The sequence below is a fragment of the Oxyura jamaicensis genome, chromosome 3 (genome assembly GCF_011077185.1).
Source record: "Oxyura jamaicensis isolate SHBP4307 breed ruddy duck chromosome 3, BPBGC_Ojam_1.0, whole genome shotgun sequence".
NCBI lineage: Eukaryota > Metazoa > Chordata > Aves > Anseriformes > Anatidae > Oxyura > Oxyura jamaicensis.
Genome location: NC_048895.1, coordinates 86,576,590 through 86,587,352, shown reverse-complemented (window position 1 = coordinate 86,587,352; position 10,763 = coordinate 86,576,590). Strand labels below are relative to the sequence as shown.

Here is a 10,763-nt window from a genome sequence, read left to right as displayed (position 1 = left end):
TTATTTTATTTTATTTTATTTTATTTTATTTTATTTTATTTTATTTTTTAATTGCGCTTTGTGAAAGAGTTGGCCTAACCTTTTCCTTTGCTACCTGGCAGAAACACCTTTGGGTCTCTGAGGAGATGCTCTCTGGGAGAAGTGTATCTTTATTTTGGGTGTTGGGTTGTGCTTATGTGGGACAAGGTGGAGCTGTGCAAGTTGTGCTGTCTCTTCTTGTACAGAGAACCTGCGATGGGAGAAGGAGTAGGGGTGTCTGGAGCAGCCCAAGCTAGGGTTTGGCAGCACATCTTGTGTATGCAGGGGGAAGCAGGGGACTTGTTTGCAGGTGTGGGGCTGACAGGGTTGAGCCTGCAGGTCCAGGGCCAAGAGAAGACCTACCTGCTGAGAAATGAGTTGTCCAGTGGGAAGAGTGCACTGTTAACAAGGATCTTCATAGAGATGCATTTTAAAAGTAAATGGCTTGGTTAAATGGCTCAGCTGCTGTACTTTATCTTACAGTATCCAGATGGAAGGGTTAATTACACCATCAGCAGTCTCCCATCCCATCCTTAACACATGCATGACTGGTGCACAGTCTATGCTGTCATTATTACGATAACTGCAGTTCTTTATTTTTCAGAGACCTTAGTAGCAAGCTGAATAAGGAAAACCTTAATACAACATAAAATGCAGGCATTCCTTTTTATTTTCTAAAGTAGGAAAGCTCTCTAGAAGATTTTAAAGCATGAGGTTTGGAGGCATACCTTTTGTTTTAGAAATATTACTGCCTGGTCTGTTACTTGGTTGTCTGAGGCAAGAGATCTGCAACCTTCTTTTTAGCTCTTAAATGAAGGTGGTTTTGAGGCATCCCCAAGATAGTTTTCCCAACCAAATTAAATAATTTAATGGTGTAAATGAAATAGTTTTTTGAAAACACTAGCCAAAAAGGTGGAAAATTACAACCCTTGCCCACATAGCAGTGTTTGTATTTATATATCTGTCTGTAAAATCAATGAATTTACAATTTCTATCACATTTCTATATACATTCCTATTGTTTGGTTCAAATAATTCCTTTCTTAGTTGCATTTTACTTATTTGTTGTCTCACTATAACTAGGTAGAACTAAATATGGAGGTGAAAAAGAGATATTTAAGCTGAAGAAATTTTGGCAGAAGAAATAGGAATAAGCTGGCCATGTTAGTTTTTAGCCATTGGAGGGAAGAGGTTACAGTCAAGGTGGCTGGGGGGTAAAAATCAGTTTGGTAAACCAAGGGGAAGCAATGAGGTCCATACAGTCAAAGGCGGGGAACTGCCCTTCATGGCTCTGTCTTCATTCCTAAGTGTTATGGTTTAGTAGGAGCAGGTATAGAATGAAAAGCTGAAGCTGTGGGCCTGATGTCTGCACTGCAGATGTTTTGAGATAGACTAAGGTAAACTGAATGCCTGTTCTTACCTGCAGGAGGTTAGTGGGCCTCAGTTCATGCTCTCCAAGGTAAAAGTCAAAATGTAGTGAGTAGGGTTCTTGGGAGATTTGTATCAAAACTATGTACCTGATCCAAACTCAAATGCTGCTGTAGATGACCCACATGATCCAGTTGTGCTACTGTTGCATTTTTATGTTACTGTGCTGTGCAGTCATTGTTATAGTTCACAATTGTCTATAGTGATAGGAGAATTAAGGAAGGGAAAAAGTTATTTCTAATATTTAAATATTACATTACCCCCTAATTCCATACTGAATCCACATTGTAGAACTAGTCAATCAAGTGTTAGAAAAAATCACAGCTATATACCTCTTCCTTTAAGAGCTATTTGTAGAAGGAATTGCAGAGCTTATGACATACTGAGATGCCAACAAACTAATTGTTTAATTTTTCCCTTTCAGGTGTTATCTAAGGAACAAATTATGGCTTCTGGCACAATGGCTGCAAAAACATTCCGTTTAACAGCAGAAAATTCCTGGGCTCCTTTGGCATGCATACTTGTATTCTATGTTGATGAACTTGGAGCAGTTGTGAATGATGCTCTTACTATCCCTGTTCAGCCTGTTTTGGACGACAAGGTAAGCTATCCCAAACCTGAGCCTGAGACCGTGTTTCTGTCCTTGTTGCGTGGTAACCAGTAGTTCAGATCACAGGACTGTAAATATGAAATCTTCCTCTTTTTGGATCTAATCTGAGGTTTGTGCAAGTGTTTGGAAAGACTTTTAATCATGCCAGTACAGTTAGGGTCCAGCTTTAAATGTAGAGCTATTTTGTGTCTGTGTAAATTTCTAGTAGCCCTACATGTTCCCCATAAATAGACAGACACCTCCTCATGCTTTTAATAGTTTGGCCAATTATTGAGCTAAAGATAGCTCCTGGACAATACAGTAGAAAGATACTAAGTACTTTAAGTGTGGAATTGCAAACATTTAGAGACCTCTAGCCAAGTGGTGGCTCACATTGTACGTGGTGTGACCACAGGGAGCCCTGCACACAGCAGCATCTCTGAGGAGACCTTACAAAAGGATCCTCCTTCCCCAAGCCGCAAGTCCTAGTTTTCCTTGTGGAAGCACAGAGGCAGCTTTTTGACAGTATCATTAGTGAATGTGGCCAGTGTTTACTGGGACTGTGCACACTTCAACTGAAAAAAGCTTGAAGAATGGGAGAACAACTACAGGCAGAAATGAATTAATTTTCCAGCTTACTTACCAGGATGAGATTTGGTCCTTTGGGCTAATAAAAGCCTCACTGTGACTTTTTACAGGTGAGACCAACCAAGGACTTGCAATAGGTTAAAATTCTTCCTACCCATGGAAATTTAACACTTAAAATCATAAATCAGTGGCAATAGATGAAGACTAGCTAGTGAAAAATGTCAGACAAGGAAAGAGCTGATCTCAAAGGGTTCAAAATTTCAAGTTCTTTCAATTTCTCCACTGGAGCACGAGGCACTGAAATTAATTTCATACTGTGGAAACTTACTTTCATTGTATTCTTTGTAGCTATGCCTGGCATCTTGTTTCTGTAAATGAACTGGTAAAGTTAAACACACAGAGCTGCAGTGCCTCAGTGTGCTTTAAACAGAAACAAACCATTTTTCTGCATGAATCAGTCGGATGCCCATTTACAGTGCATCACATGCTGCTAATTGCGTTTATGTTGCTATCATTGGTGTGTTTGCTGTTCCTCTGTAATTTTCATACTGCATGTACATTGAAGATATCCTTGCACAGATTGTCAGAGAAAATATATGACTGGGCTGTAGATTCAGACATCTAAATATGTGTATTTATATGTAGGGTCAGGATTCAGTCGCTGAAGTGTAGGCATTTAGTATCCTCTGAAAGGCCACAGGGTGTTCAAGATAATTGGCCTGGGGCCAGTAGGTATTTACAGGTCCTATGGAGATCTATCCCCTTCTGGAGCGGGAGCGGAGGGCCAGACTGTGCTGTGGGACGTTTCATATGGTCATATGAATGACACTTCCTGTCTTCACTACCCTGTAGGTTAGGCATACTGATGCTGTGTTAGGCTCTTCATGTCCTCATTCCTTGCACATGCATCCACTATATAAATCCCTTTTTCCGTGTTGATGTCACTGTGGAACACTTCGTTGGAATCTTTCAGGGATGGAGTTTTTCCCCAAAATACCTTTCCTGAAATGCATTACATGCTGTGTTGTATGTACGTTGATAGAAAGAGGGAATTGATTTCATTTACTGCCCTTGGCTGTAGAGACCAGTGCTTTGTTGTGGCTCAAGAGATTGCTACTTACATTCTAAGAGTTGTTTGAAATGCCTATGGATCCTGTCCAGGGAACTGATCAGCTGCAAGATCAAGGGAGCAAAAGGAATGTTGTGGTAGTTTTTCAAAGGTCCTAGGAAATGCAAATCATCTATAACTATTAATGATAGACAACTAAGAAAATGGTTCCTTAGGGTTGTTAGCTGACTGTTAAATATCAGGTTATAATTTAAGCCAGTGACACGTTTTTTACTTTTTTTTTAGATTAAAATTTCATGGAGCAAAGATAAGGTCAAGCCATCTGACAAAGTCTCTCTCAAAATCAGTACAACAGACCCAGGATCAGTAATTGGGCTTGCAGTTGTTGATAAAAGTACAAAGCTCCTAGGAGAAAGTAGTGACATAACAGAAGATTCTGTGAGTATATGAGGAAAAAACGTTTTCATTGTTGCATGCATGAAAGATATATGTTTTTGTAAATATTACGTTTATGTTGAATGAGTAATGGTCTTTGGGCATAATTCGTATTTCTTAATTCTGCATATGTTTTTTTTTTTTCCACTTCTGCAAGTAGCTTATCTACATGAGCAGAAAAGACTCTAAGGTAGAAAAGACTCTAAGGCTTACAAGGTAATAGGCCCAGCATTTCTAATTCAAACTGATACTTTATTTGGTTTCCATTCAATAAACTGCTCAGTTAACACTTGACAGTTTTTTCTTTTGGGAAAGACAAAAAAAGTCACAGAAACTCCCCATGATTTGTGCATCGTGCTCTTTAATATCAGCAACATAAAGTAATAAAAATAATTTTATTTTTTTTGAGTAGTGAAATTAATTATTCATCTGTTTGAATTTCCTTTACTTGCAGAAGCTCTGGTGCACCTACAAGCTGAAAGAGTTCATTTATCATTCCTAAAGTGCCCAGGTGACATATTAGCCTAAGTGCTATAAAGTATCAGCGGGCTGTAGGGTCTTATTATAGGTTTATGTAGTCCCAGTCACTTATCTGTTAATTATGAAATGAATGCAGCTTAATCCCATTCATCTCACGATGGATTCTTTTCTCTTTTATGTGAGACTTAATAGAGCTATTGCTTGAGGTACAGCTCCATAAATTAGCACCTGTAACAGTGAAAATTCTGGAAATAAAATGTGAGTTTTCATTTACTCTTTGTGCGATGCTTTTTTTTTGTCCTAGGTATTTCATGAACTCAATTTATACAACACCGCACAGTATTTCCCCCTGATCAGAGGTTCTTTTGGTGTCTTTCAGGTACCTTTTTCATTTTTTAGATGCTAAACTGTTTTTTTGGGTGTGGCAGGGTTCTGCTTTGTGGTTCGGACATCGCTTATTAGAAGAAAAGGCTGTCAATGCTCCTTTCAAAGCTTGGGACTGTGGACAACAGTCTACAGCTTTTTTCGCTTAAACAGATTTTGAATTGTAAATTTATCAACATGTAAATACTACGAATGCAAAGAAATATGTTTATACTTCCATAAATATGGCTTGCATTATGCTTGATAATGTCTTCCTTTTTAAAAGTTTTCTGTCATTAAGGCAACATTCAGATTTTTTGAGTTTTGTTGGTTCCTGTGCATTACTTGCTTTGGGTCTATAATTGCTTTATTATGGTAACTCTATTTTCTTAAAAAGAAAATAGGACGAGCACTGTTGATGTCCTGAATGTCCTATATTGAGATATATTGTATAAATTTTATCCAGAAATGCAGCCTTTGGGTATCAACTGATGCAATTCTTGAGGAGGATAAAGACCATTTTTTTTGTAAGTAATAAAAATAAATGTAACCAAATCTAATTTATTGAGTGGGAAAGGAAATTCATGGGTTAGGGCCCCTGTGTTAGGTTGTCTTACTGTACTATACATGCAGGCTGCATCCAGCCTTGCAAACCATTACTGATTTAAAACATGCAAAATTCATATAGTCACTGTGTTTTACAACTTGGTATTTGCTGCTGTCCTGAGTGATCCTACTCATCAAGGGGCTGAGGGTAAATGGAGTTTTTCATTGTCGTTCCAGTTGATATACATGGCAGTGGTTTGTCACTTTATTATATGTAGCCACATTACGTCAGTTGCAGACGGAGTCCAGAGGGGCCATGTTGAAACTTTATGTTCTTGTGAAACTTCTTTTATTAAACAAAACAAAACAAAATTTTTTTAAAAAGGCAAAAAAATAGTTCCTGATGCCATGGAGTAGCGTTAACATATGTAATAAAGCTGTTAATTATACTGCAAGCACAGTTTTTTAATAAGCATAGACATCTGTAGGTAGAACTATAACTTTTGTTTTGTAGATGATGGAATGATACCCATAGAGGATGGTTTTGGTGATGATATGCCAGTAGCTAGAGATGGACCTCTTGATTTCAGCACTCCCTATGTGAGGACACATTTTCCGGAGACTTGGCTTTGGATCGATACCAAAACTAGGTATAAAATTAGAAGTAAAAGGAAACTGATTTATTGTTGTTGTTATTCTCTAGGTTTTAGTGTTCTGCATTGGTGCTGAAAAACACTGCTTAAAAATCTGGTATTATTTATATTCTACCACCACCTAGAGGCCACAAGTGAGATTGGAGGCCCACCAAATGAGGCATTTTACAACAGGACAATTCTTGACAGAATGCCTAGCACTTTGAATAGAAAGTAGATGAAAATCCTAGAGACGAAAGAAACTATCATCCTTTTACAGATGGAAAGCTAACTCACAGGGAGACACAATGTTTTTCTCTACAGTCCATAAGAAGACTGTGACCTAGAAGCTGAAATCTGTTCTTGTCTGCACCTAGTTCAAGGAGCAGTTCAAACTACCAAAGGGATGGTGGAATCCGACCTGTGTTGTGAAGCACAGATATTGTATTCCTTCACGTCTAAGATGTTAGGGAAACAGCTGTCACTGGGGATTGCTGGAGTTGGACTCGATGATCCTTATGGGTCCCTTCCAACCCAGGATATTCTATGATTCTATGATTGTTTTGCAGAATCTGTAAAATTAGATTAAATGTAATGTGATTAAATGTAATTTCCTTCAATTTATGAAATTTAAACTAATTTAAATATGTTTTAATCATTTTGATCCTATCACAAATATTTCTAAATGATTAGGAAAACAGATAATCAACAGCTTTCCTGCCAAGGGTTTAGGGTTTGTTTTCCATGTTTTTTAAACATTCATGGTTTCTTACTCATGTCTGTAAATAGATGCTTTTGAAAATCAGCTATGTCCTTCTGTCATCAGATCTGACACAGATACCACAATGGAAGTCACTGTACCTGATACCATCACATCCTGGGTAGCCAGTGCTTTTGTGCTTTCTGAAAACAGTGGGCTTGGAGTGACAACTGCTCCAGTAGAGGTACCGTAGCACTCGACAGTCCTACTTTAAATGCTGTTAACACTGTAGGTTATTAATTGGAAACTGTGTTTTAGTTCTAACAGCAGCTGTCTCTTTATACTAAAGAAGTGATTGCGTGTGTATTCAAACTGTAAAGAAAACATCATAGTGAAGTCATATATGATTTTCTGTCTGCCTCCCTTTCATGCTCATATGAATAACAGACATTACACAGATACTTGGGTGCTAATTCTTGTTGGAGTGGTTGTTTTGTTAGAGCACTTTCAGGATGTGTGCACTTCAGAGCTTTTGTACATGACATAGTAAAGGGAGAATGACTCCCTGAGGACAGTATATTTCCATTTTCCATAATTTCTCTGCCCAGGAATCATGCTACTTCATGCAGGGATGTTTACACAGACTAGCTGGGAAAAGGTGGCTGGGATAGGAGAGGCATGTCGTCTGCTAGAAAGATCATGCCACAATTCTTCTATTGTAGAGCTTACCCCAGGAGGGAGGACAGGACAATTGCTTAAAGACTAAATTCTGGCATCACTTTCACTTATCTGTCACAACCAGACTTGGACTAAACATAGGTACTCCGGTAACTTAGTGTGAGGAAGAGTGGACACGGAGATCAAGCACCAGGTTCCTCTCTCTTGTGGCTCTTTTTGTACTTCTGAGTGTTCAAGGAGAGTTTAGCAAGTTAAGCTAAATTCAGCACTCCTTAATTTAAACCTCTAACGTGAGATTTCCAGCATCAAAATGCAGTTGTCCTAGGCTCACCTTATGCTCATGGAAACAGCTTCTTAGAGAAAGTGATTTCACCTCTTTAAAATAGGAATTACTTTTTGATATTTCATTTAAGTAGTATTTTGTATATATTGAATTCTCTGATTCCCTGAAGGTAGTTATCTCATCTTTGTTACGTAAAAATCCTAGAGAAACTGCATTCCTAACTGAGACATCTCCACTTAAGTGCATAAGGTCAGAAGGGTTGAAATTGTGCAGTACTGGGTCATAGATTTCCCACCTGATGCCAGGACTTAGCTGGGAGACAGCCCTTTACTCAGTGAAGTTCTCATGCCCTCGAATTCATGGGGAGGGGCATCTTTCAGCATCCAAACCCAGATATAGATCCAGATTTTGTAGATGGCTGCTACACTAGACGCAGACCATGTGCTTTGAACGTCCTGACCAAAACTCCACTACAAAATTTGGAATCTGATCTGTATTTTGTGGCTGAGGCTCCTTTGAGACTGGAATCTTGATTCTTGTTTCTTTCACTCAGCTTGGCAGAGATGGGACAGAAAGAGGGATAGCTTTCTGATTCAAACTGTATGAAAATATATACTTGGCCCCCTCACCCTTAAATTTGAGAAAGCTGCAAGTAGAGCAGATGTTGAGATTATTCCTTAACTATAATCACCAACATGCACTGCTCAGTACTTCACCCTTGTTGGGATGTTTAGATTATGCTTGGAGTTCCATATGGCTGAAACATGTTAATCAGTACCATACAAGAGGCAAATAAAAGAAATGCATGAAAACTGTGATGGGGAAATAAATAATTCTGTGTGCTTAATGTCATTTCCTGCTTTACATCTTGTTTTTATATGACTTCTACTACATGGAGTGTTGATAATTTTATCTTATTGCATTTTATTGTAAGATACTGGGATATTTCAGAGTGTTAAAATTTAGTATTGCAAGAAGTTTAAAGGAAAAAAACAAAACAAAACAAAACAAAATGAAAGGAAATACGTACCTAGTGAAAACACTGAGTAAGAACTAAACAAAAATTCTCCATCAAAACTTTTCTAATTGTAAAAGACATTTTTGACACTGAAAGCTTTAGTAAACAACTTCAAAATATTTTTGGAATATTTGCTAGATAGAAAGAAGTTTGAGGGTTTTCTGGATCTGAAATTCAAAACACTTAGAAGAATTTTTTTAATGAAAACCAAATTAAAACCATTTTTAGTTGACATTTCACTAATAAAAGATATCATGCCTCAGCCATTCCTATTGTACAGATGTTCATAAACAGTGAAATTTTGATCCCGTTCAGCTTCATGAGAGCTTACCACTGCCTTCTTAGAGCCAAGACTGTATCCAAAAGCCTCTGTTAACAGATAAAAGCAATTGCTTGCTGGTAGATTTCTGCAAGTTTTTCTTTTAATTAATAAAAGATGTATTTTTAAAAATATAATTTAGAACTCAAGCCAAGGTTAATCTTACAAAATAACATTTTATAGTAAGGTGTTGGTGAATTACAGAATTTGTTATTGAGAATTAGTTATCTTGTATTCCAACATGTATTTCCGTATTGACATGGACAAGGTGCCTCTGTCAGAATTTGCCATGTCAAAGCTTCCAGGAGTCCAGCAGCTGTCAGTTGAATGGCATTGCAGAGTGCCAACAAAGGTGGCTATGAGCAGAAGCATCTTTGGCTTCTGCTTTAGCCCTGTACTAATACATTTTGTTAATGGTAGAGTATGAGTAAACATACTTTCATGTATTTAAAAATGAGACATGCCAATTAGAAGACATACTGAACAGTCATTTTCTCACTGGTGTCCAATTGTAGGACTCACTGTTTTGTGCTGATCTTGTTTTGCAGCTAGAAGCTTTTCAACCTTTCTTCATTTTCCTAAACCTTCCATACTCTGTCATCAGAGGAGAGCAGTTCATTTTGGAAGTGAATATCTTTAATTATTTGAACGAAGAAGCTGAGGTAAAATAAGTGTTTATGTATTTGAATGTTACCAGACACTGAGCGGTGGTGGAGATCACATCTTTCTCTTTTGAGATCTTTAATATTTTCTTCAGTAAGCAGATTGTAAAGCTATTTCTCTATTTACCCCAAAAGAGGAGGCTTATGAAAGCAGTTCTTCAAAATTAACACCTGTTATTGCAAATGTTACTGTATTTTACAGGTTAATGTGATCCTGGATGTGAGTGATGCTTTTGATATTATTTTAACATCCAATGAAGTAAATGCTACAGGAAATCAACAGTCTATATTTGTACCAAGTGAAGATGGGAAAACTGTTCAATTCCCAATCAAGCCGAAACAGCTGGGAGAGATTCCCATCAAAGTTACAGCCATATCGTCTGCTGCTTCTGATGCTATCATCCAGAAAGTTTTAGTAAAGGTAAACAATTGTCAGCATGGCTTGTTCCAGAGATAAATTACTCCCTAAATAGATAATTGAATGTGGAAAAAAGGTAAACTGATTTACTTGTCTGCCTCTCACTTTTTAAGGTTGGTTTCAGGTCAGGTGGATTTCAGTTGAAAGCACTTCTTTTAAAATAATTCCTCCTTTAAAAATCTTCAGAACCTCTTTCAGAAATGAAAACAGATCCGTTCTACAACTGATGATAGGTCAAGTGCTTCTGAAAGCAAAGCAAAGCAAAACCTGTTTTCACATTAGTGAATTCATGATCCTACAGTAAGCTTCATAATCTGTTGTGGACCAAGTGGTCCAAGAGTGGATGAAGTAACTGTATTATGGATAAATGCAGTGAATTTCTTAGTGCACCTGGCTTCGTTCAAAGCCTTTTTTATGAACATTTCTGTATTGTGCTAGTGGTGGAAATTTAGCAGCCAGATTTTCTGATAAACCAGAAGATTTTGGATGAGACTTGCCTAACTTTTGACGTCTAACCATTTGAGTCATGTTAGGCTCC

The 10,763-nt window shown here is 37.7% G+C and overlaps 1 protein-coding gene across 2 annotated transcripts in view; it reads left to right on the top strand.

The window, feature by feature from the left end:
* CD109 (CD109 molecule) overlaps nt 1-10,763 on the top strand; it is an 80,501-nt gene that overhangs the window by 36,887 nt on the left and 32,851 nt on the right. For both annotated transcript variants that reach the window (XM_035321031.1, XM_035321030.1), the window contains exons 14-21: nt 1,870-2,046; nt 3,977-4,129; nt 4,911-4,985; nt 5,436-5,496; nt 6,030-6,165; nt 6,974-7,091; nt 9,694-9,807; nt 10,010-10,228. In XM_035321031.1, the coding sequence (XP_035176922.1) occupies nt 1,870-2,046; nt 3,977-4,129; nt 4,911-4,985; nt 5,436-5,496; nt 6,030-6,165; nt 6,974-7,091; nt 9,694-9,807; nt 10,010-10,228 (1,053 nt within the window). The remainder of the gene's footprint in view (nt 1-1,869; nt 2,047-3,976; nt 4,130-4,910; nt 4,986-5,435; nt 5,497-6,029; nt 6,166-6,973; nt 7,092-9,693; nt 9,808-10,009; nt 10,229-10,763) is intronic.